General features: G+C 44.6%; 1 protein-coding gene across 5 annotated transcripts in view; it reads right to left on the reverse strand.

The window, feature by feature from the left end:
• LOC106583586 (plexin-A1) overlaps positions 1 to 27,469 on the reverse strand; it is a 371,415-nt gene that overhangs the window by 293,998 nt on the left and 49,948 nt on the right. For all 5 annotated transcript variants that reach the window (XM_014167946.2, XM_014167944.2, XM_014167947.2 and 2 more), the window contains exon 2: positions 17,145 to 18,550. In XM_014167946.2, the coding sequence (XP_014023421.1) occupies positions 17,145 to 18,326 (1,182 nt within the window). In that variant the 5' untranslated portion in view covers positions 18,327 to 18,550. The remainder of the gene's footprint in view (positions 1 to 17,144; positions 18,551 to 27,469) is intronic.

The raw sequence follows: 27,469 nt of genomic DNA on the forward strand, positions 1-27,469 counted from the left end.
GACTTGTTATTATTCTGTCGGTATCGATAGTCTAAAAGTTTAACCACGTGGTATGGTTAAAGTTCAGTAGAGGAATGCATGGTCAAACCTTGGCTCTCTCTCTCTCTTGAGGTAGTCTAAAGAAAGACACCGTGGGTGGGGCTTATATACTGAACGTAGAAAGGCTGTCACATGACGCCTTGTCCTGTCTGTGTCCCTGGGGGCATGCCGATGACTTAGTTAAGCTTTGAACAGACATACAATTCTCTCACATTAACATAAGTACATAGCATCTCAACATATTCCAAATAGCTTTATCCTTATTCATACATTTTATACAACCATTAGATGTAAGTCTCATCGCTGAGGCTAGTATATAAACCTTAGTATGGTAATATGGCCATATTGTCTCTAATGAGTTTCACAAAATTGTACCAAACGGACCAGTTCATAGCTGGATTCTTCACCGATCTTTTATACCTTCTCCAGAAAATAAATGTCGTTCGGTTCCCCCGTCCGGTGAGGTGGAAGAATTCCTTTGTCTCTCTATGAAACCATTCGGTCTCAAAACTGTGGCCTGTGAGGCAGGACATTCCCTTTGGAATTTACGACCGCCTTCTGACCACAGCACCCTGGGTAGGGGGAGGTAGGTAGGGGGATGGTGCATAGAAAAGGCCTGGTGCAGAGGGAGGGGGTTCAACTGTGCTCGCTGTACCCAGAGAGAGGGCAACGTCATGACACTATCAACACCTTGTAGAGTCCATGCCCCGACGAATTGAGGCTGTTCTGAGGGCAAAGGAGGCTGCAACTCAATATTAGGAATGTGTTCTTAATGTTTTGTACACTCAGTGTATATACACACACTATCAATATTGACAAATAATGCAGGTATAGGCCGATATCTGCATCCACTTTCAAGAGCTTTAAGCTGATGTGAGTAAGCAACACACACACACACACACACACACACACACACACACACACACACACACACACACACACACAGACACAGACACAGACACAGACACGCACACAGATCAATACATAATTACACTGACAATTAGTATCATTAGCATGGGGTTTGAGATTTGTGAGCTAAAAACTCCTCAGAGAGGGAACGGTCAGAGGGGAAGATAAAGAGCGAGAGGCAGAGAGAGTGAGGGAGGGAGTAGGGAGGTAAAGAGAGATGGAGGTTGAGAGAGATGGAGGGAGGGAGAGAGAGATGTTGCTTCCAAATGCAGCATCCCACCCAACTAGACTAACCCAACTAACAGACATTGATTTAGGTTCAGATTCACTTCGTAAAGAGATTATTAATCAGTTTCAATAGGCAGAGGCTCTCTCTCTCTCTCACACACACACACACACACACACACACACACACACACACACACACACAACATTGGTGCGCACACAAACACTGGTGCAGACACACACACACACCTCTGCATGGGGCCCTTTTGCATGGTATTTTCCTACCACAATAGGATGAGAATATATGTGTTGTGGAGTGATCATGTGAGGGTGTTTACAAGCTCAACACACATGCACAAAGAGACACATATGCACTCATAACCGAACACACACACAAACACACAGGTAGACACACACGTCTCCAATGGAGTGCTTGGTTTGGCCGTAAATCAAATCAAATGTTATTTTCACATGTGCCGAATACAACAGGTGTAGACCTTACAGTGAAATACTTACTTTAAACTGCATTGTTGGCTATGGGCTTGTAAGAAAAGTGTTAAGTAAAAAATAGATATAAAAAAACAAAGAATTAAAGAGCAGCAGTAAATAACAGTAGCGAGGCTGTATACAGGAGGTACTGGTACAGAGTCAAATGTAACTCACGACATACTGTAAGAATGTATAATATAGTTTACTATATTTTCCCATAAGTTCAACCTAGTGATTCTCACGGCTCAGATCATTACGTCTCAATTAACTAAGAATAATCTGGTGGTTGTCAATGTCTTCGTCCCAATTAATCATGCTTAATTACCTCTGTGCGTTTACCGTCACATTATTCTGATTAAGGGAAGAGGAATAGTCCCATGTTTTACAATTATGATAATTACCGCTCAGACTCGTTAAGGCAAATATATTTAAATATATGTAACAAGGTTATTAGTTGGCTTTGCTTGAGCTGACCTTTGAAACGTAGTAAATATCATAGACCTACCAGACTTAGGTTTAAAAAGCTATTAGCTTTTGCTTTAGCTTGCCTGGAGTGCCAAATGGGCAGGGTTTCAAATCAAATCACATTTTATTTATCACATGCTACGTAAACAACAGGTGTAGGCTAACAGTGAAATTATTACTTACGCGCCACTCCCAACAACAGATAGAGAAAGAATATAGAGAAATAGAAAAGTAAAATCCATAATAATATAAATACACAATGAGTAACAATAACATGGCTATATAGACGGGGTACAAGTATCGAGTTGATGTGCAGGGGTACGAAGTAAATATGTACATATAACTAGGAATAAAGGATAGTAAACAGTAGCAGCAGCGTACGTGATGAGACAAAAAAGTGCAAAAAGGGTCAGTGCAGATTTGGTTAACTATTTAGCAGTCTGATGGCTTGGGGGTAGAAGCTGTTCAGGGTCCTGTTGGTTCCAGACTTGGTGCATCGGCACCTCAGAGAGAACAGTCTGTAACTTCGGTGGCTGGAGTCTTTGACCATTTTTAGTGCCTTCCTCTGACACCGATCGCACTTTTAGGACTGTTCCATAGGTTCCATTGCACCAAGCAAGCTAAATCAAGTACTTAAAATGATTTTGAATAGCAATTGAAACAGGTCTGTTTGCAACACAGTCAATTCTGAATCTGATATTGAACCGTTATCCAACTCAACACAGTTCAATAAAATTGTATTTCCCCCACAATTGCCCCAGTGTGGAATAAATAAAGTTATATTGAATTGAATAATGCCATGCTACATGATCAGAATCATCAGAACACGAGTTAGACCTGACCTGTGTTTAAAAGAGATTGAGTGAGTGTTAGCGGATTGTATTAGCGTAAAGTCTTCAGTAGCCTATCTGTTTAGCGGAGGCTTCTAAAACGGCATCTCAAATGGCATCCTATTCACTATAATGGTCCACTACTTTAGCCAGGGCTATACAGGGAGCAGGGTGCTATTTTGGATGCATTCTGTGTCTTTTGTATGGGCTCTCAGGAATGGAGGCTAATCTGCAGCACTATCACACTCCAGAGACTCCCTGCATGGGGAGAGGAGATATACATCTGCTCTCACTGAGGAGATCTCAGTTTAATAGTGATGTTATAATATACACACACAGTCAAAAGAACATGGCGACAAACACATGCTGAAATTTGTCATGAAGAACCATGCAAACACACTTTCGAATGAATGACAAAAATGAGAACCGAGAGAAAGAGAGAAATGGATGAACGGATTGAGTTGTAGTCTTGTATTGTGTAAGTCTATTACAGACTCCATGAGCGCGTGCACATGCACACACACAAAATCACTACCGTGCCAATACTAATGGGTATTCTCCACCATTGTTATTGTCCTCCTATTCACTTACTGAAAGGCATATATGTCAAGATGTCACCTGACGTGGAGCTTCCTCTGGGATGCGGGTCAGGGGCAGCAGTAGAAAGGGCCTCCCTGTCAACTTGTGGATGATGGAAAGGCGCTGCAGTGAAGGTGACAGCACAGCGCCAGGGTGACGGACACCAATATTATTTGTGCTGGAGCATGCGTTCAATCATCTCCTCTCCTGCTGCTGCTGTGTAGCTGCTGGGAGACATGGCCAGTACAGGCATTCTGTAGTTTTCTAACCATTATTTTCCTCTCTTCATCTGCTGCAACCACTTCTCTCCCCCTTGTCTCAGCAGATATAGGCAGCAAAGGATAGTTCCTGCTCTCTTTCTAGGGCTATTGCTCTCTAGCTCACTATTTCTTCCCTCCATCTTTCTTCCCATCTCGCTCTCTCCCTCCATCTCTCTCATTATCCTCCATCCACTTGTTTTCCCAGTCTATTTATCGCTCTCCCTCGCCCTCCCCCCGTCTCTCTCCCTCCCCCCCATCTCTCTCCCTCGCCCTCTCCCCGTCTCTCTCCCTCGCCCCCCGTCTCTCTCCCCCTCCCCGTCTCTCTCCCTTGCCCTCCCGCCCTCTCCCCGTCTCTCTCTCCCTCGCCCTCCCGCCCTCTCCCCGTCTCTCTCTCCCTCTCCCTCGCCCTCCCGCCCGTCTCTCTCCCTCGCCCTCCCGCCCTCTCCCCGTCTCTCTCTCCCTCGCCCTCCCGCCCTCTCCCCGTCTCCCTCTCCCTCGCCCTCCCGCCCTCTCCCCGTCTCCTCTCCCTCGCCCTCCCGCCCTCTCCCCGTCTCCCTCGCCCTCCCGCCCTCTCCCCGTCTCCCTCTCTCTCGCCCTCTCCCTCGTCTCTCTCCCTCCCTCGCCCTCCCGCCCTCTCCCCGTCTCCCTCTCCCTCGCCCTCCCGCCCTCTCCCCGTCTCCCTCTCTCTCGCCCTCGTCTCTCTCCCTCCCTCGCCCTCCCGCCCCTCTCCCCGTCTCTCTCCCTCGCCCTCCCGCCCTCTCCCCGTCTCTCTCTCCCTCGCCCTCCCGCCCTCTCCCCGTCTCTCTCTCCCTCGCCCTCCCGCCCTCTCCCCGTCTCCCTCTCCCTCTCTCTCGCCCTCTCCCTCGTCTCTCTCCCTCCCTCGCCCCTTTTACCTCGCCCTCACTCCCTCCCTCGCCCGCAGTGGGGAAATGTTTTTTATCGATCCCCTCTCAGAGTGGTGGAAGGTCATGGGATCACTAATAAAGCTCAGACAGATGAGGGCCTGAGGACACTGCCTGGGGTCACCTCCGCTAGCTGTGTGTGAGTAAGATACAGGATAAAATAATTACATAATAAAAATGTACAACAACACGTGGGCACACACAGTCCATTTGCAGGGACAACAAAGGGAGCTGACAGTACAGAAGACCATCCATCATGATAGGCTGTGCCCGCCAGCCTGCCAATGGCCTGCCTCCGTCTGCCTCGCCTGCCAGCCGCTCTTCACCAGGGTCAACTGCTGACCTCGTCTTCCCCTCACGGAGCAATGGGCTGAAATCACCTCCAGATCTAAGGTCAGTTTTTGATGGTTGAGGTTAAAAGTGGGGGAGTGGAATGCTGATTCAAGACCTGTGCTTAGAGGATAACTTTTATTCAATGAGTCCTCATTGACCTAAGCCTGACCTAGGGTCACCATGGGGTCAAGGGTAAGCCAATCAGCTTAACTAAGAAGCCATTACATCACAGTTCCCACCAGGGCAGGAGAGCTTTGGCAACGAGTGGGTTTTAAAAGCTGGAATTCAGAATGAGCTGTGTGACTGATTGGCTGACTATGCAGATTGTGGGGTGTTATTTGGGAGAAAAATCACAGAAAGTGGCTTTGGATAATAGTTATCCTCCTGAGTTAATGAGGACAGGATATTTGTACACAGAACGCCATAGCCCATTTCCAAAATTGTCAAAATAACGCTAATGGGGGAAACAGAGAGAAGAAGAGTTGAAAAGAAAGGAGGAACAGGAAATCAACTACAGCTGAGGAGGAGTGAGGGGACAATCTGAGTGCCTTAACTGGGCCATTCACAACTCCCTCTATCTTTTTCTCTCTCCCTTGCTCTTTTTCTCTCTCCCTCTCTCTTTTTCTCTCTCCCTCTCTCTTTCTAGGTTGAGAGAGGTCATACTGGCTGACTCAACTAGGCTATTCACAACCTTCTTTCCTTCTTTAGGGTGCATAGTGTTTATAGCTGTACTCATTCAGGGGCGAAAATCTGATATCAACTTTGGAGGGGACAATTACATGACATTTTCTCAAGAGCAATTCCTGAGGGGGACACCAAAAGTAGTGCTGTAACACATAGCCTACATTGTAATATGGTAAATGTATATTGAGGAACCAAAGAAATAAGGTGTTTGCCGTACCCAAAACTACACAAATAATCACAACAGCAATACCATTGCCTTTAACAAATCTTAGTTCAGTCACCAGTTTAAGTTGAGAGTGGGGGTATCCATGGCATTTTCCAATTATGTTCCTATTTTACAAGTCTAAAAAATTGAGAACCTTTCATAATGTTGCCAAACAAAGACTCAACAAACTTACCTGAGACTCCCTGTCTCTGCCAGTCTGTCCCTGCATATCTGTCCCCAACTCTGCTGTCTGTGTGCCATCTGTTGCCTACTCTGCCTAATGACATCATTGTGAAACATTTCCATTAGAATTTCATTTCTTTCTTATGAACATTTTATCAACTAGTCTTTGAGATATTAGGCTACTAGGGTTCTTACTTTGCGTTTTGGTTTACTGAAAAATACTCTGATGTCCGTCTTTTATTTTTCTGCCATTTTTCTACCTGGCTGGCTGGCTACACACACACACACAGTGTGTAGGTTATTTACAGTAGGAGATGGGCTTCTATCATCTTATCTTTTATCATTCTATTTGGGCTTCGATCTAAAAGGTAGCTAGCAAATGTGAAACGGATTAAAATGACAAGAGTTGACAGCTGTATGAGTTCACCATTTACACAACATATGCTGCAACCTTTTGTAATTTTAATAGTTTGTTTCATATTGGCTGGCTTCCAACAATAGCTGAATTTGCAAAGCTAGCGAGCACCAATTCCGTTTCAGTGGTGTTTGCTATAATCTTTGCTACCCGGGTTAAATAAAGGATGAAATAAAATAAATAAATAAAAGTTCCCTTGCGACAATTTAGCTTTAGCAACGAGACCATTAAATATATTTAAGACAACGGTAGAAGAGAGTGTAGTTCTGTTCAGTTTGGACTTCAGTTTATCGCTAACCTTATCACAGGGACTTTGAAGCACTAACTTACATCATCTGCATGCTGATCTTGGAATAAATTGACGATAGCAAAGATTCCATCTTTGACGAGGCCACATAAATGGAATAATTACTAGCTAGCTTAATAGTTAATATTTGCCCGCTATCTCTGCATATTCAGCTAGTGTGTGTGCGCGATTGACTGGATTAACTTCACGTCAGTTACATTCATTGAGTGCCTTTCAGACAGTGGATACCACCCCTCTGTTACCTTGCCAACTAAGGAACTGGCAGTGGATCAAACCATTGTGAGGCAAAGGGTGGGGGGGGTCGCAATCTTTTGAAACTTAAAAACACGCTATTAAGTGTCTATAATCAGCACAATTGCTTTCATTGCGTATTATTAATATTATTTAAATTACTATTTATTATTTAAATCCCCCCCGGGATTTCCGCCCCGTACTCATTTCAACACCAGTATGGCAATATAAGGTGTACAGATGTACTCATTTCAACACCATTATGACCATATAGGGTGTACAGCTGTACTCATTTCAACACCATTATGACCATATAAGGTGTACAGCTGTACTCATTTCAACACCATTATGACCATTTAAGGTGTACAGCTGTACTCATTTCAACACCATTATGACCATTTAAGGTGTACAGCTGTACTCATTTCAACACCATTATGACCATTTACGGTGTACAGCTGTACTCATTTCAACACCATTATGACCATTTAAGGTGTACAGCTGTACTCATTTCAACACCATTATGACCATTTACGGTGTACAGCTGCACTCATTTCAACACCATTAAGACATTACAGTGGTTCCTCCTTTAAAAGTTGCGTCATACTGCGTGCTGCTGCAGCATTCTGTGGCATGTAATTTAATTTAACACAGCCTTCCCTGTGGCTCAGTTGGTAGAGCATGGTGTTTGCAACGCCAGGGTTGTGGGTTCGATTCCCACGGGGGGCCAGTACAAAAAAATATATATAATAATAATAATAAATATTGCATGAAATGAAATGTATGCATTCACTACTGTAAGTCGCTCTGGATAAGAGCGTCTGCTAAATGACAGATGTAAAATGTAATTCTCAGCCATTTCTTCTGTTACTGCAAGTTATTGCTAGTTTGACCACCAGAGGGCATCTTTGAGAAGCATTTGATTGTTGTATTGGCATTACCATAGAATTTAAACCTTCTTTGTAATAACATGGGATTGATTTTGAGAAATGTGGCTTGATTAATATTATGGTGTTTCCATTGAGAAAAACGAAAAACTAAGGGTTTCCGTTAGGATGGAATGGAAAATATGGCGCTGTACATCAAGATTGTCGGGAGTAGGCTACAGGATTGGAGGATTCTAAATTGTTTGCCTTCATTAGACAACTTTGTTCCAATATTTCTGCAAATCAGTGATATTTATTCCCATAGTATTCCCATAATTGTTGTTCCCATCTCATTCCTTTCCCTCTTCCACACGTCATCATTCTGCTCCTGAGTAGCTTGCTTGTGGATGTACTGGCAGGATATGGCAGCATCTTCGGTTGTGCGCCAAGAATTCTGCACACAGTAGCACGTTTGTGTGAAGGTGTGGTTATTCACAGGCAAATTGTTTTATGCTATGGAGGTGCATGTGTCTTTTTGTCGAGAGCAAAATGTTTTTTATTTTCAATCAAAAATAATTGTTCTGAAAGCAACTTTTTTCCGACACAAAGAAAGTCAAAGCAGGCACCTACAAAGATGGCATCTCAGGTAAGCAGCACTGGGCTGTATTGACGTATCCTAAAAAGGACATCTGCTTCCTTAGATTGAACGGTCATATCTCAGTTGTTTTCATATCTATAAAAAATAAGCTGTTTTATTTACTTTCAGAGAGCGAGCTGATTAAGGGGTCAAAAATGTTGACATTGCCAGATGTTCACTGTCCGAGGAACAGTACGTGGAAGCTTTATTGCTGGCAAAAGTGTCCATTACCAGAGGTAATTAAACTGTTCTGTGTTCTTTTTCTCCATCTCTGACTGTCTTGTTGTCCATGGAACCTGTCTCACATGCATTAAAAACCCCTTAAATGTCAGCTGCTAATTTTCAGGTTTACACCACATAAACACACCCATTTTCACTGGACTATCTGTTGCTATCTGTTGCTGCCAAGTCATGATTTCCCTGGGGGTTAGCCTTACAATAACCAAGTGGTGAGACACATAGCCCTCTATATTTAAATGTTTCAGGTACACTCCGATAGGTGTCTGCGTCACATACAATATCTTCTATTGGAATTATCTTCTACTGTTTGTCCTCATGTCTGTTTTTCAGCAGAAAGTATGCTGTAGCCACTTAGTGTGGACACCAGGTGAGACCACACACACACACAAAATAACAGTCTCTTCTTCACTTCATCCCTCTCCCCCTTCTCCCTAAATCCTCTAGGTTATATCAGCTGTTTTGGTGAACCCCTCCCGCATCTGAACTGGCTGACACAGAGGGCACAGCATGCTCATAGCTGAGATGTCACTTGGTCGGGTCAACAGGAAGTATTATTAAAGAGATGCTTTACATTGAAATACAGACATAGATGTAGTAGTCCCAGAGTGACTGACCGTGTTAGAAAAAAAAACAAGGCTTAATCATGCTCTCTCTCTATCCATCTGTCACTCGTCTGCAGGTATGTTTTGACGTGAAAGAAGAAGTCAGTCCCGTCATCGCCACCTTACCCGCTCTTAAGATAACCTTTTGGCCAACTAGGGGCCCAAGGCTGGTTAGGAGACACCGCAATTGTGATGAACAGAGAATATTAGGGTAGCACTGTAATTCATTAATCATATCCTGTCTGCCGCTGTTCTTACCTCTTTCCCTTTCTGTCTTCTACACCTCTCTCCCCACCTTGTCTTTCTTCCCCGTTTTATAATGCACACCATATGTGCATTGAAGTACAGATTGAACTTGTATTTATAATATTACAATTATCAAAATTCTAATGCATTTATTATGTATGTATAACACCTGGATAATGAACTTCTTTCAATAAAGCGTTTCACATTCTCCACTGGTTGAAATTAAGTATCTTATTGAAATACTATTGTGTCCTCAGATTAATGCAGATGAAGGGAGTTCGATATGCCTATTATTTTTCTGTATATATGAATTACAAATCAATCATGTTTCTAGTCTATTGCATAGTTACAATGTGTAATCATTGATGTCCCAGGAGCAGGAGTGGTAAACACTGAAATGTATAATTGTAATACATACATGCAGACACAGCATCATTCAAATAATGGAGTTTGATATGACTGAAAAATAATGTCTCAGAGATTCATACCTGAACCGCACCTTTATTTGCCAAGGAAGAGTACATGATCAGTGAATATATTCAACGTCCAAGCTACAATGTGGGAATCTCATGCGTGGTAATAACTACAGTACATGTATACAGGACTTGCATCCTTGGCACAATAAAGTTATTACATTCTACTCTATCAATATGTAACAGTATAGCTTCCATCCCTCTCCTTGCCTCTACCTGGGCTCGAACCAGGGACCCTCTGCACACATCGACAACAGCCACCCTCGAAGCATTGTTACCCATCGCTTCTGCAGCATAAGGGGAACAACTACTTCAAGGTCTCAGAGTGAGTGACGTCACTGATTGAAACGCTATTAGCGCGCACCCCGCTAACTAGCTAGCCATTTCACACCGGTTACACATAGGCTTCATTAATGCCATTCAGACTTTTAGGGTCCATACACAAACGTTTTTATCATACACAGATTGGCTACATACTGTAGTTAGCTACACATCCATAGGCATACAGATATTTTATCCTCCACTACACAATAAGCAAGTAAATAGTTAGCTATGTTACTTCAGTTGCACTGCAAGGCAAGCTTACACAATTGTACATTCAATTTGCAGTAAATGCTTTAGCTAGCTAGATTCTTTACATCCACTGTTTCACAAGACGACAGCCTGGTTTTCTCAGGAGTCCCTAAAACATTAAACAACACAAATTACAAATTCATTCTCCCAACACTAGCTACCTGGCTAATGTTAGCTAGTCAGATAACTTGCTAAATAGCGATTTTCGTAATTTAACTTTATGACAAAAAAATATGCACAAATGCTTGTCTCCACATAAACATATTCCTCTCAATTGTACATTTTGTCAGCCATCTTCACCCAGGGACCAGTGGCTCGCATCAAAATTCGTCATTGGAACCACTCGATATGATTGGTCATAAAAACCTTGGGATCCAAATGCATAATGAGTGCTCTAACGCCCCCTTGTGGTGGTCTGGAGCAATGACGCCATGACGCCGGGTACCTGTAAGTCCCGCGGTGCAAGCTTGCAACTTTTAAAGGAGGAACCACTGTATAGGGTGTACAGCTGTACTCATTTCAACACCATTATGACCATATAAGGTGTACAGCTGTACTCATTTCAACACCATTATGACCATATAAGGTGTACAGCTGTACTCATTTCAACACTATAATGACAATACAGGGTGTACAGCTGTACCCACCGAGAATGAGTGAGTGAGTGAGCGAGATGGACTGTGTATTGCATTCATCTCAGCCTGGTGTGGTGTGTGTGCTCTGTAATGCCACGCACGGTGGATCAGTGGGGGGAAACCGAACCAAGCCTCTGTCTTCCCTGTGGGGCCTAGCACTGCAGACAGCATCCGATCAACCCTCTCTCATTGAATTAGTGTCTGAGTCTGTGTGTGCGTGCCTCAGCCAGTTTGAGTGACATTTCACAAATTCCGGAGACAGGGCTAATGATGTCCCTGTTGGACTAAATCAAATCACTCAGAGGTTCCAGGAAGAAAGCAGGGTGAGTATGGGAACTGGGTTCAGTCAAGACGCGTCCTACCTCCTCTCGCTAATTACCACTGTTCTAAAGATGGCCCCAGGGAAAAGTAGTCGAAGGGGACTGAACCTAAATGCCAGCATCACGGCAGAGAAGTGTTGAGGAAGGCCCAAGGCAAAGCACAATGTCGGAGGTCAGCAGACTAGCTATTAATTGTATAGCATTCCAATGTTGTAGCATTACAGTATAACTGTAGTATATTTCATCAGGACACATATGTTGCCAAAAGTTCTAAATGATACTGGGGCTGGGAATGGTCAGGGACCTCGCGATACGATATTAACACCATATTTAGATGCCGATACGATATGTATTGAATTTCCAGGGACCTCAAGATACGATATTAACACCATACTTAGATGCCGATACGATATGTATTGCGATTCTCACGATTCTATATGCATTGCCATTCGATAATAGGATGATGTTCAAAACATATTTCTCACTACATGTCTGCTGCAGAGGGACAAGAGAGATCATGAGATTTTTTTGTTGTTGATCAGTCATGGGGAAAAAAAGTGCTGAAAACATGTTGGCGCACCACTTAATAACCTGTTAGGGCTAGGGGGCAGTATTGACACGGCTGGATAAAAAACATACCCGATTTAATCTGGTTACCACTCCTACCCAGTAACTAGAATATGCATATACTTATTACATATGGATAGAAAACACCCTCAATTTTCTAAAACTGTTTGAATGGTGTCTGAGTATAACAGAACTCAAATGGCAGGTCAAAACCTGAGAGATTCCTTTACAGGAAGTGGCCTGTCTGACCATTTCTTGAACTTCTTTTCCATCTCTATCATTTACTAAGGATCTCTGCTCTAACGTGACACTTCCCACGTCGTCCATAGGCGCTCAGAGCCCGGGAAAAAACAGAATGTCGTCATCCCAGCCCCAGGCTGAAACACATTATCGCCTTTCTCAAGTGGCCGATCAAGGGACACTGGGCTTATGCGCGTGACCCCGACCGCCCCCGCCTTTGGGATTTTTTTCCTCTGTTTGCCGAAAAGGAGATTCCCTGTCGGAATATTATCGCTTTTCTACGAGAAAAATGTCGTAAAAATTGATTTTAAACAGCGGTTGACATGCTTCGAAGTACGGTAATGGAATATTTAGAATTTTATTGTCACGAATTGCGCCATGCGCGCGACACTTCTTTACTATTTCGGATAGTGTCTGGAACGCATTCGAACAAAACGCCGCTATTCGGATATAACGATGGATTATTTTGGACCAAACCAACATTTGTTATTGAAGTAGCAGTCCTGGGTGTGCATTCTGACGAAGACAACAAAAGGTAATCAAACTTTTATAATAGTAAATATGATTATGGTGAGTGCTAAACTTGCCGGGTGTCTAAATAGCGAGCCCGTGATGCCTGGGCTATGTACTTAGAATATTGCAAAATGTGCTTTCACCAAAAAGCTATTTTAAAATCGGACATATCGAGTGCATAGAGGAGGTCTGTATCTATAATTCTTAAAATAATTGTTATGCTTTTTGTGAACGTTTATCGTGAGTAATTTAGTAAAATGTTAGCGAATTCCCCGGAAGTTTGCAGGGTGAGTATGCTAGTTCTGAACGTCACATGCTAATGTAAAAAGCTGGTTTTTGATATAAATATGAACTTGATTGAACAAAACATGCATGTATTGTATAACATAATGTCCTAGGGTTGTCATCTGATGAAGATCATCAAAGGTGAGTGCTGCATTTAGCTGTCTTCTGGGTTTTGGTGACATTATATGCTGGCTTGAAAAATGGGTGTCTGATTATTTCTGGCTTGGTACTCTGCTGACATAATCTAATGTTTTGCTTTCGTTGTAAAGCCTTTTTGAAATCGGACAGTGTGGTTAGATTAACGAGAGTCTTGTCTTTAAATAGCTGTAAAATAGTCATATGTTTGAGAAATTGAAGTAATAGGATTTTTAACGTTTTGAAAATCGCGCCACAGGCTGCCAGTGGCTGTTACGTAGGTGGGACGCAAGCGTCCCACCTAGCCCATAGAGGTTAAAAAGATAGAGAACAAGCTATTTATATTTTTTTATCGAGTCAGAATCTATATAAAATTGTCCAAAATAAAATGGTGATATGCAACTATAGATTCTCTCCCTCATCACTACTAGCTATGTGTTTATATGTGCATGCATTGCATAGGCTATGCATGTATCCATCGCCAACATCTATCTGAGGCAAAATCATGATAATTGAAGTCTTGCTGTTCCAGAATGGCCCCGGAGGAGATGGCTGCTAACCAACTGTGCTATTTTGTAAAGTATTTTTTTTCCATTGTTAGTAACTTATTTTGTACATAAACGTTGTTGATACCGTCTCTTAGCTTCTGAACATCAGAACAGCGATTACTAACCCCGAACTGGACAAAGATTTCTTCTTTAATCAGTCCGACGCGAAGGACATACTACTCTCCAGTGACGATGCACAAATCCCCGTCATTTGCATGAAGAAAAGGCAGAGATACAGAGGGAGAAGGTCAGGGTGCCTTGTTAGGATTCGTAGGCGAGTGAGTAAATCGCCATTACCAACGGTTCTATTGGCCAATGTGCAATCACTGGAAAACAAACTCGATGATCTAAGGTCGAGACTATCCTACCAACGGGACATTAAAAATTGTGATGGCTTATGTTTCACCGAGTCGTGGCTGAACAACGACACGTATAGCATTGAGTTGGCTGGGTTTTCTGTGCAGCGGCAGGACAGAGCAGCTACGTCTGGTAAGACGAGAGGCAAGGTTGTGTGTCTATTTGTCAATAACAGCTGGTGCATGATGTCTAATATTAAAGAAGTCTCGAGATATTGCATGCCTAATGTAGGAGTACCTCATGATAAGAAGTAGACCACATTATCTAACAAGAAAGTTCTCAACTATATTATTCCTAGCCGTCTATTTACCGCCACAAACCCATTTGGCACAAACCCATTTGGCACTCAACAAGTTTTAAGGCCATAAGCAAATAAGAAAACGCTCATTCAGAAGTGGCGCTCCTAGTGGCCGGGGAGTTTAAAGCTGGCAAACTTAACTTTACCTCATTTTTACCAGCATGTCACATGTGCAACCAGAGGGAAAAAAACTTGACCACCTTTACGCCACGCACAGAGACGCATACAAAGATCTCCCTCGCCCTCCAGTTGGCAAATCTGACCATAACTCTATCCTCCTGATTCCTGCTTACAAGCAAAAACTAAAGTAGGAAGTACCAGTTACTCTCTCAATATGGAAGTGGTCAGATGTCGCGGATGCTACGCTACAGGACTTTTTGCTAGCACAGAGTGGAATATGTTCCGTGACTCATCCAATGGCATTGTGTAGTACATCACCTCAGTCACCGGCTTCATCAATAAGTGCATTGATAACGTCATCCCCACAGTGACCTTACGTGCATATCCCAACCAGAAGCCATGGATTACAGGCAACAGCCGCACCAAAAGGCTAGAGCTGCCGCTTTTTCAAGGAGCAGGACACTAATCCTGACGCTTATAAGAAATCCCGCTATGCCTTCAGACAAACCATCAAACAGGCAAACAGGCAAAGCTTCAATACAGGACTAAGATTGAATCCGACTACACCGGCTCTGATGATTATCAGATGTGGCAGGGTTTTCAAACTATTTCGGACTATAAAAGGAAAACCCAGCCACGAACTGCCCAGTGACACAAGCCTACCAGATGAGCTAAATGCCTTTTATGCTCACTTCGAGGCAAGCAACGCTGAAGCATGCATGAGAGCACCAGCTGTTCCGGACCACTGTGTAATCACGCGCTCCGTAGCCGATGTGAGCAAGACCTATAAACAGGTCAACAATCACAAGGCCGCGGGGCCAAACGGACTACCAGGGCATGTACTCAGACCATGCGCGGACCAACTGGCAAGTGTCTACAATGACATTTTCAACTTCTCCCCGACCGAGTCTGTAATACCCACATGTTTCAAGCAGACCACCATAGTCTCTGTGCCAAAGGATGCAAAGGAAACCTGCCTAAATGATGACCGACCCATAGCACTCAAGTCGGTAGCCATGGTAGGCAACAACACATCTGCCACACTGATCCTCAACACCGGGGCTCCACAGGGTTGCGTGCTTAGTTCCCTCCTGTACTCCCTGCAATGTGGTGCCAGGGCAACAACTTCTCCCTCTATGTGAGCAAGACAAAGGAGATGATCGTGGAATAGAGGAAAAGGAGGGCCGAACAGGCCCCCATTAACATTGACGTGGCAGTAGTGGAGTGTGTCGAGAGCTTCAAGTTCCTTGGCCTCCACATCACCAACAAACTATCATGGTCCAAACATACCAAGAAAGTTGTGAAGAGGGCACAACACATTCCCCCCTCCCCCCTCAGGATACTGAAAAGATTTGGCATGGGTCCCCAGATCCTCAAAAAGTTATACAGCTGCACCATCGAGAGCATCCTAACCAGTTGCATCACCGCCTGGTATGGCAACTGCTCGGCATTTGACCGTAAGGCGCTACAGAGGGTAGTGCGTATGGCCCAATACACCACTGGGGCCAAGCTTCCTACCATCCAGGACCTATATACTAGGCGGTGTCAGAGGAAGGCCCACAAAATTGTCTAAGACTCCAGTCACCCAAGTCATAGACTGTTCTCTCTGCTACCGCACAGCAAGTGGTACGGGAGAGCCAAGTCTAGGTCTAAAAGGCTCCTTAACAGCTTCTACCCCGAATCTATAAAAAACTGCTGAACAATTCATCAAATGGCCACCTGGACAATTTACATTGTCCTTTGTTTTTACACTGCTGGTACTTTCTGTTTATTATCTATGCATAGTCACTTTACCCCAACCAACATGTACCAACTACCTCGACTAACTTGTACCCCCGCACATTGACTTGGTACTCCCTGTACATAGCCTCGTTATCTTATTTTATTGCGTTATTTTTCTTTTTTTTACTTTAGTTTATTTAGTTAATATTTTCTTAACTATTTCTTGAACTGCATTGTTGGTTAAGGGCTTGTAAATGAGCATTTCATGGTAAGGTCTACACCTGTTGTATTAGGCGCATGTGACAAATAAAATTTGATTCGGCTGAAACTACAGTCTCTTCAAGTTTGACAGATGTTCAGTGAGATTACAGTATGCCTTGCCCTTGTCTAACTACAAGGTGTGCCATTACAGAGCTTAGGCCTTATGTTCAATATTCTCTGAAAATACATAATAGGAATCAAAGAGAATCGGATTTCTGAGACATAGCAGAATTGAATCAGAGAATAAGAGAGATCAATATTGTTTGTCTTTTCCTACTACCACTAACTTTGCTGATAACTTCTTGAGAGGAAAATTATACTTGCTATGCCTGTGATATGTGGTTGTCCCACCTTGCGATCTTAAGATGAATGCACTAACTGTATGTTGGCCTAGATAAGAGCTTCTGCAAAATGACTCAAATGTAAATGTGTTCAGAGGGCCACAGGACTCACTGAGTTGATGCAGGCCAGTTCCTTGTTGAGCAGCCAGGGTAGTGAGAGCTTCCCCTCTCCCCGGTAGCAGGACTGGATGCGCTCCTTGATCTTCTCCTTGATGCGACGCAGTGTGAACAGGCACAGGGCTGACTCCTTGGGCGGCTTGGCCCGGTTCTTCTGGCCCTGCGAGAACACAGTGAACAGGATGTCCTCGTCTTCGGAAATTCCTAAGGAGTCAGCCAACTGCTTGCCGGGATGGCTGAGGTAGGCGTCCTGGATGAGACGATACTCCACCCCATCCTTGGTGCAGCCGATGGGGAACTCCACGTACGAGTAGAACTTCGAGTCGTCCACGCAGAGGCGGACGATCTTGGATGTGAAGAACTGTTCGCCAGAGGCGTCAGGCGAAGTGAGTTGAGTGTCCAGCTGCATGGTCAGGTAGTAGACAAACTGTTCGCTGCTGAAGCCGTAGATATAGTAGATGTCAAATGCAGGGAATTTGCTGAGAGTGTCCGAAGGGATCTTGAGCTGTGAGGACACAAACTCGTCCTGATAGACAAAGCTGAACATGTCGGCGTTCTCCTCGTTGGACATCAGCTTGCGGCTGGAGAGCGTGGGGAAGTACTCAGACTTGCCGTCAATGGGTGTGCCGATGAAGAGATTGCTGGCGGGGCCGTGCTGGGATGTGATGATGACCCCAGACATGGTGCCAGACTCGGTCACGCTGGACAGGTAGTGCTCCTTACGGTGGTGCGGCTCACCCAGTTTGAACAGGTCGTCCAGCCTGAGGAACTGGCAGATTCCCTGGGAGGTGCTCCCGCAGGCGATGAGCCGGTTCTGGGCGTAGTCGATGAGAAGCAATTTGTTGACGTTGGTGGTCTGGGCAAGGTCGTGGGGGCACGACTGGACGCTAGGCGGGGGATAGCACTTCTCGTTATCCACTACGGGTCCAGTCATGTGGCTCCGCAGCTTGGTAAGGTTGCTAGAGAGCTTGAAGATCCAGTTGACCGTGCCAACGTAAACCTCACCCGTCTTGTTGTGGATAGCCAGGTGTGTCAGCCCCCAGTCTGGTGGGGAGAAGGATTTGAAGGGCTGGGGTTGACCTCTGGTCAAGGACGGGACAGTCAAGAGGACCAGCACCCCCAGAAGGAGCAGGTTCCCCAGGCGTGGGGCAACGAGTGACCTCAATAGGGGCCACATATCTGGGGGTTGCAGGAGACAATTCTGGGGGAAGGGATGGGGAGGTGGGTGGGTTCACTCCGGCACCTAGTCCGGATCCGTTTATGTCCTAGCTTATATTCCCCTGGAAGGAGGCTGGATGGGCCAAGGGGAAGAGGGGGAAAGCTCCTATTGATCCGGTGTCTTTCTCTCTGTGTGCTGAGTTTTCATCCAGAGCATCATCCACAGCAGCACGGGTGAGAGCCCTGCAAGGCAAAAAACACATTATGAGTCACGATGGAACATTTCCTATTGATTATGCATCAGCCGGAGAGCCTATAAGCAGACGAGATGCACTGCTAAATTTAGACAAAAGTTCAGAGGGCATTCACCCACCCCAGATTAATAAATGATGCAAAGTGATATCCGTGACTACATTATGAAGGAAGATAGTTAGCGAGAGCCACAGGAGGATTACCAAACGCGCGGTACAATAATGAGTCACACTGCAATGAGTTTTCATAAGTTCAACAGTATCGTGAAGGATCGGAGATGGTCTGCTTAGAAAATTGCCAGAGGGGGCGCCCTACAGACAGCAGCAAGCCTTGTGGTTAGACCATTGGGCCAGTCACTGAAAGGTCCCTGGTTCGAATACCGGAGCAGACAAGGTAAAACATCTGTTGATGTGCCCAAGGCAAGGCACTTAACGCTGTAAAACAACACATTTTACTACAATTATCCGGTGTATGACTACAAAACATTTTTTTTTCTTCTATTGAAACCCCGCAATTTGTATCGAGGTCTGCTCCCTCCCAGGCCTCCCAGTGTGTGGGTTGCTGTATGCGGTATCAGGAAGCTACCCAGCGTCCCCCTCTTCTCCCAATTAGGGCCTTGTTCGGCCAATAGCATCGAGGCATGGTTCGCTTTTGCTCTGTGGCAGATCTGCAGCTCTCATGTTTGCTACCCTGAGGGAAGTAGAGTAAAAATTCAGCACGTTTATGCTGCAATCAGGACGTAGAGTACAATATAAGCTAGAAAAAAATTAATGAATGAGATGGATCTAGAGTTGAGACACGTATACCACACACATCCCTGAGAGATAAATTGCAGTTGTTGTTGTTGTTGTCGTCGTCATTGTTGTTGCGGCTCCAATAATGCAAAACCCGTTTTCCACTCCAGACAAAGTATTGTTCGCCCACCCAACCCAGGCATCCCCTCCAGCCAACCCAACCCAGTCCTCCCCTCCAGCCAACCCAACCCAGTCCTCCACTCCAGCCAACCCAACCCAGTCCTCCACTCCCAGCAGTCAGATTCTAATTATCTGCTTCCCATCCAAACCGAAGTAGGCCAAATGTTCTGAGTTGATGTTCCAAGGCCCACTTTGCCATTCCCGGTGTGGGAGTGGGATTGACTGGATTTAGCAGCACTTAGCCCTAATTCCACCCCCCCCCCACCCCCATCATCATCATATTCTCTAATGCTTCAAAATGAAGAGACGCTCATATGTGACATGTGCCAGCACTCACTCGGCTTCCATACATTAATTTAAATGAATCCTGTTTCATATGCAACCACAATGCCCCAAGAGTTGGATTCCCATGGCACAGAAGATCCACAAGACACAATATAGAGAGAGGAGGAACGGGCAGGGGGATTGATTGACGGGGGAGTGGAAGTAATGGACAAGGACGTTTTTTCCCTTTCTTTTGGGTGTCCTCCAGTGACAATGATGGCAGAGAGCTTTGAGCTGGCTCGCCTCAGCGCTGCTTGACAGGCCAATTAAGTTCCGGCGATACCGGGACATTAGTTCTCTTGTAAATGCTGATTATGCCAAATTGTGCGCAGCAACTCTCAGTGGCCCGGCTCAATTTCACCTTGACTATGAAAGTGTCGGCGGAGGGGTATTTTATGACTGAACTGAATTGGGAAAGATGAGGAGGTAGGGAGGGAGGGAGGAACAAAAGCATGAGAGATAGAGAAAATCAAACAGAGGAGAAGGAAGGGAGGGAGAAATGTTATTTCTTCCTTCCCTTATCTTCGGTTTTCCTCTGGAGAGTGATTGAGGGGTTGGCCTATCTGTCGATCACTCCCCAAGGATGCACGGAGGAACTACGGTCAGTTTACCAATGTGTGTGTGTGTGTGTGTGTGTGTGTGTGTGTGTGTGTGTGTGTGTGTGTGTGTGTGTGTGGTGTGTACACACATTGGAGGAAGATTCAGGAGGAAAATGTGCCTTTTTACAAACCAAAAAGTTAACCATTAAAATGCAAGGCAATTGCCACCCCTTTTCCTCCATCTACAGTGAGTGGAGGTCGGTACAAGACAGTATGGAATTGCAAACCATGGCAGCTCTAGTAACAGCAAGGGTCAGGGGGATTTGTGTCATCGAATTTCCACAAATGAAAGCCTGGACAAGATGAATGTGCTGGGGAGAGGGAGAAGCAGACAGAGATGGAGAAAAAGAAAAAGGAGAGCATCTGGAGGAGGCGACAACAAGAGAAAGGTGCTGGCAGGCTGCTCCACCGGAATTTAAATTAAAGGCCTGGCTTTCGGCTTCATGTCGAAAGGGGATACCTAAACTAATAAATGCACAGTGCCAGCCCAGCCAGTTAGCAGATATGGCTGTGCATCTATATTATTTAAAAAAAAAATATTCACATGTGTAAGAGACTCCTCAACATAAGCAGGCGCAATTGGGAGTCCCATAGGGCGGCACACAATTAGCCCAGCGTCGTCTGGGTTTGGCCGTCAATGTAAATAAGAATTAGTTCTTAACTGACTTGCCTAGTTAAATAAAAGGTTAAATAAAATGAATACAAAAAATGCATAGAAATGAAATACAGAAATAATAGAAAAGTAAAACACGTAATAAAAAAAGTTATAATAAATACACAATGAGTAACAATAACATGGCTATTATATAGACGGGTAGCCAAGTAGCCAGTTGGATACAGCTCTTTGACGGAGCCCGGCGCTAAACCTGTCCGTTCAGATAATGGCCCCCGCTCGGCCCCGGCGCACAGCTGATTTGCCAGTGGCATATCAATTACAGCACTTGCCGCTCGGTGAGGAAGGGAGAGAAGAAAAAAGCCAAGTGACTGACTCCTCGCACAGAGCTCAAGCTAATTCTCTCCTTGCTGCATTTTTAACAAGTGGGTCACATCTGTGCCAGCGGTAGGAAAACCAAGCGTCGCCGGACCAACGCTGCAGTAGGTGGGAAAGAGAGAGAGAGTGTGAGAGAAAGAGAGTGGGAGTCATAGAAGGGATGGTTCACGAAAACGATAACCACACAGCCTCAACGCCACTAGCAGTAGTAACCACACAGCCACACCGCCACTAGCAGTAGTAACCACACAGCCTCACCGCCACTAGCAGTAGTAACCACACAGCCACACCGCCACTAGCAGTAGTAACCACACAGCCACACCGCCACTAGCAGTAGTAACCACACAGCCACACCGCCACTAGCAGTAGTAACCACACAGCCACACCGCCACTAGCAGTAGTAACCACACAGCCTCACCGCCACTAGCAGTAGTAACCACACAGCCACTAGCAGTAGTAACCACACAGCCACTAGCAGTAGTAACCACACAGCCACTAGCAGTAGTAACCACACAGTCACAGCCTCACCACCACTAGCAGTAGTAACCACACAGCCTCACCGCCACTAGCAGTAGTAACCACACAGCCTCACCGCCACTAGCAGTAGTAACCACACAGCCACACCGCCACTAGCAGTAGTAACCACACAGCCTCACCGCCACTAGCAGTAGTAACCACACAGTCACAGCCTCACCACCACTAGCAGTAGTAACCACACAGCCTCACCGCCACTAGCAGTAGTAACCACACAGCCACATCGCCACTAGCAGTAGTAACCACACAGCCTCACCGCCACTAGCAGTAGTAACCACACAGCCACAGCCTCACCGCCACTAGCAGTAGTAACCACACAGCCACATCGCCACTAGCAGTAGTAACCACACAGCCTCACCGCCACTAGCAGTAGTAACCACACAGCCACAGCCTCACCGCCACTAGCAGTAGTAACCACACAGCCACAGCCTCACCGCCACTAGCAGTAGTAACCACACAGCCACACCGCCACTAGCAGTAGTAACCACACAGCCTCACCGCCACTAGCAGTAGTAACCACACAGCCACAGCCTCACCGCCACTAGCAGTAGTAACCACACAGCCACAGCCTCACCGCCACTAGCAGTAGTAACCACACAGCCACATCACCACTAGCAGTAGTAACCACACAGCCTCACCGCCACTAGCAGTAGTAACCACACAGCCTCAGCCACACCAAAACTAACAGTAGTAACCACACAGCCTCACCGCCACTAGCAGTAGTAACCACACAGCCTCAGCCACACCAAAACTAACAGTAGTAACAACACAGCCACAGCCTCACCGCCACTAGCAGTAGTAACCACACAGCCTCAGCCACACCAAAACTAACAGTAGTAACCACACAGCCACAGCCACACCAACACTAGCAGTAGTACCCACACACAGCCACACCTAGACTACTGTAGCACACAAAGACACTCAGATGGAGTGGGCAAGCCTCAAACTCTAATCTTTACCATGCACTCGAAGACAACGCAAAGATTTGCCTTTGAGGGTCTTTGCGGTGTTAGAGTGGGGATGTGGGAATGGGAGCAAACCCCAAAACCCCTACTTAATCTCCTCCCCCGTGGATTCAATCTCAACTAAGGCCGGGAGCACAATCTGCATACGGGTTACCATTCATATGGGTTGCAAAGGGTCTGAATATTTCAGGACATTTTCCATGGGAAGTTATGCCCAGGAATTTGGGGAATTTTGCTTTCATAAATAAAAATAGCCTATTTTGTGGGATACACATAAGGCAATTCTAGGTCTTGTGGCATATTTTGGTTAAACTATCTCCAATTCAATGGAATTGCAACCAACTGCATGCACAGTGCATTCTGCCATTACATGTACAGCTGATTCTCAAAATCTTGCACACTAATTAGATGCTATTGAGCCCACACTACTACAATGTCTGAGCAAAGGACCACATGCTTTCTGGTAAGTTTTGATTACAATACTGGGTGGGGTGAATATATTTTCTATGACATTTTTTAACTAGTAAATAGTAGCCTACAGCAAAGTGTGTTTAAATAATTTCTAACTTGTTAACAACTTCTGCTAGTTAGTTTATGCTACCATGTGGGTTTTAGCTTGCTTGAGCCTGCTAACTGAGGAGTGTTAATTCACCTGTTTCCATACGTTTCATTTTAAAACATTTATCTTTCAAAAGGAGTTTAATCTAACTGCTTAACTATTTATCTGTACATGGAATTGTATTTGTTGTTCTTTTACAAAAACATTTCTCATGTTAACAGGAAAATGATGTGTGGAGACATTTCACTGTAGCTAATGTAGAAGGAAAAGCTGTGTACATTGGCAAATACTGTGCCAAATCATATGTGAAGAATACAACAAAGATGCAGAATTGTCTGGCCAAGAGCGTAAAGTTCCCTCAGCGCTCACAACAAGCAACCTCTGACAAAAGTCCCTCTACTTCTATTCGAGGTGAAATGAGGAATCAGACACCTTATCGATAGCAACAGCTCATGGTCCTCCTGTTTTTTTTTTACTCCATGGAGGAACGTAGTCAGATAAATGCTAATGAATGTCTTGCTCAAGCTGTGTATGCAACTGGTTCACCTCTGATGCTCATAGGCAATGTGTATTGGAAGAGATTTCGGAATGTTCTTCACCCAGCATACGCCGCTCCAACCAGACATGCTTCATCTACACTTGCTGGATGCAGAGTTCAAGTGAAGGTCAAGCAAATTAGAGAAAGCAGACTGTATTGCAATCGTCTCTGATGGGTGGTCTAATGTTCGTGGGCAAGGAATAATTAACTACATCTCCACCCCTCAATCAGTATTCTACAAGAACACAGACACAAGGGACAACAAATACACCGGTCTCTACATTGCAGATGAGCGGATGGCAGTCATCAATGTCCTTGGACCACAGAAGGTATTTGCACTGGTGAAAAACAATGCTGTGAAAATGAAGTCTTCTTGGTCTAAAGTGGAGGAGTCCTACCCTCATCACATCACACCCATTGGCTGTGCTGCTCATGCATTGAATCGGCTCCTCAAGGACATCATGGCACTGAAAACAATGGATACACTCTACAACAGAGCCAAGGATATGGTTAGGTATGTGAAGGGTCATCAAGTTATTGCAGCAATCTACCTCAGCAAGCAAAGTGAGGAGAATAAGAGCACCACATGTTAGCTGCCCAGCAACACCCGCTGGGGTGGTGTTGTCATCATGTTGGACAGTCTCCTGGAGGGGAAAGAGTCTCTCCAAGAAATGGCCATATCACAGTTTGCCGATATGGACAGCCCCATCAAGAGGATCCTCCTGGATGATGTATTTTCGGAGAGAGTGGTAAGCAGCCTGAAACTTCTGAAACCTATTGCAGTAGCTATTGCACGGATTGAGGAAGACAATGCCTTCCTGTCTGATGTTCAGACTGCTTGCAGATGTAAGAAGAAAAAATCCATACTGCCCTGCCCACTTCATTGTTGCTCCAAGCAGAGGAAACTGCAGTTCTGAAATACATATAAAGCATGAAGACTTCTGCCTGAAGCCCATACATGCCGCAGCGTACATGTTGGACCCCAAGTATGCTGGCAAGAGCATCCTGTCTGATGCAGAGATCAACAAGGCCTATGGTGTCATCACTACCGTGTCTCGCAACCTTGGCCTGGATGAGGGCAAGGTTCTTGGCAGTCTGGCGAAGTACACTTCCAAGCAAAGGTTTTGGGATGGCATTGCAATATGGCAGTCGTGCCAACATCTCATCAGCCACTTGGTGGAAGGGACTTTGTGGATCTGAGGCTCTTTCCCCTGTTGTCTCCATCATCCACCAAATACCACCAACATCAGCCTCCTCAGAGTGGGACTGGTCCTTGTTTGGGAACACACACACCAAAGCACTCAACAATACAAGGGTTGAAAAATTGGTGGCCATCCGGGCAAATTGGAGGCTTTTTGAGCCTGACAACGAGCCATCCTCAGTGAAGATGAGGCCTCAGAGTCTGATGTTCAAGAGGTGGACAGTGAGGAGGTCCAGGGAGAAGACATGGAAGCCTGAGAAGAAGACAACCAAAGCTTAAGTTTCTAGACTATCATTTTACAGATGTTAAAGGTTTTTTTGAGATGCGATAGATCATTGGGGATCATTCAATATTCCCTTTTGTTGTTCATTGAAATCATCCCATGTGAAGAGTCAACTCATTTAATTAAAGTTCGATTCGTAACTGAATTTTTATTATTTCTATTGGAAGGCTTTAATCATTTGCAATTATGCCTACTTATGATAAGATAAAAGGTTTATGTTTCCATATAATATGGTAAATGTATTCCATGCAAAAAACATCTACATTTAAATGGTATTAATATTTATTTGCATATATTTCCATTAATTCCCACAAAGTTTCCACCTATGAATATTCCCCAAAATGTGCAACCCTAGTTACCATTCATATGGGTTACTATTCATGTGTTACTATTCATATGTGTTGAGGAAAGGGGGTCATTTCAGACATGTAGTCATTCTGCGGTTCACACACACACGAAAAGTCATGTAAGCGCACACACACGGGAAGTACAGAGGGCATAGGGTAAACTGGTCATTTAAAGCGTCATTAGCCCAATGAAACATATGCATAGTCAGACCAGGGCTGAATGGGTGGCATGCAGTAGGAACCCACATTAAACTAATTATATATTCAACTCCTCAAGGTACTTAAGTCACAGACGAGATTCTCGCCAATGAATCAAAACATTTTTCAGTCAAAATGTATTACAATTCAAGTAATTGGCTATTAATTAAATGCATTATTCCCAGCAGTAAATGGATAGTAAGTGTCAGTACACAGGATCAGTGATCTAACAGTGCATGGTCTGATAGAAAACTCTGTTCTGTAAGGCAAACTCTGCAAGGGGAAGAGCTGACTGGCATGGCTGGGGGGCATAAAAATAACTCAGGAGTTATTTTAATGCCAATATAAATCACTTTAGCTGAGGACAAGCGTTGTGCCCTTGCTTCCGCAGGTGCTCTGCCAAGGTAAACTTGAGCGCAGGTCTAGAGAAATGTTGACTTTATTTTATTATGTTAACTCTCAAGGAGCTGATCGCAGTTCAGGATTTGGAGGACGCACCTTGCAAAAAAACAGGTTACACACTAGAGGTCGACCGATTAATCGGAATGGCCGATTAATTCGGGCCGATTTCAAGTTTTCATAACAATCGGTAATCGGTATTTTGGGCCACCGATTTGCAGATTATTATTATTATTTTTTACACCTTTATTTAACTAGGCAAGTCAGATTAAAAACACATTCTTATTTTCAATGACGGCCTAGTAACGGGGGTTAACTGCCTTGTTCAGGGGAAATTCGGGGATACGTTTTTGCAAACTTCCGGTTACTAGTCCAACGCTCTAACCACCTGCCTTACATTGCACTCCACGAGGAGCCTGCATGGCAGGCTGACTACCTGTTACGTGAGGGCAGCAAGAAGCCAAGGTAAGTTGCTAGCTAGCATTAAACTTACCTTATAAAAAACTATCAATCTTAACATAATCACTAGTTAACTACACATGGTTGATGATATTACTAGTTTATCTAACGTGTCCTGCGTTGCATATAATCGATGCGGTGCCTGTTAATTTATCATTGAATCATAGCCTACTTCGCCAAACGGGTGTTGATTTAACAAGCGCATTTGCGAAAAAAAGCACTGTCGTTGCACCAATGTACCTAACCATAAACAATGCCTTTCTTTAAAATCAATAAACAAGTATATATTTTTAAACCTGCATATTTAGTTAATATTGCCTGCTAACATGAAATTGTGTCACAACTCTAGCGTTCATTGCACGCAGAGTCAGGGTATATGCAACAGTTTGGGCCGCCTGGCTCGTTGCGAATTAATTTGCCAAAATTGTACGTAATTATGACATAACATTGAAGGTTGGGCAATGTAACAGGAATATTTAGACTTAGGGATGTCACCCGTTAGATAAAATACGGAACGGTTCCGTATTTCACTGAGAGGAAAAACGTTTTGTTTTCGAGATGATAGTTTCCGGATTCGACCATATTAATGACCTAAGGCT

The sequence above is a fragment of the Salmo salar genome, chromosome ssa22 (genome assembly GCF_905237065.1).
Source record: "Salmo salar chromosome ssa22, Ssal_v3.1, whole genome shotgun sequence".
Classification (NCBI taxonomy): domain Eukaryota; kingdom Metazoa; phylum Chordata; class Actinopteri; order Salmoniformes; family Salmonidae; genus Salmo; species Salmo salar.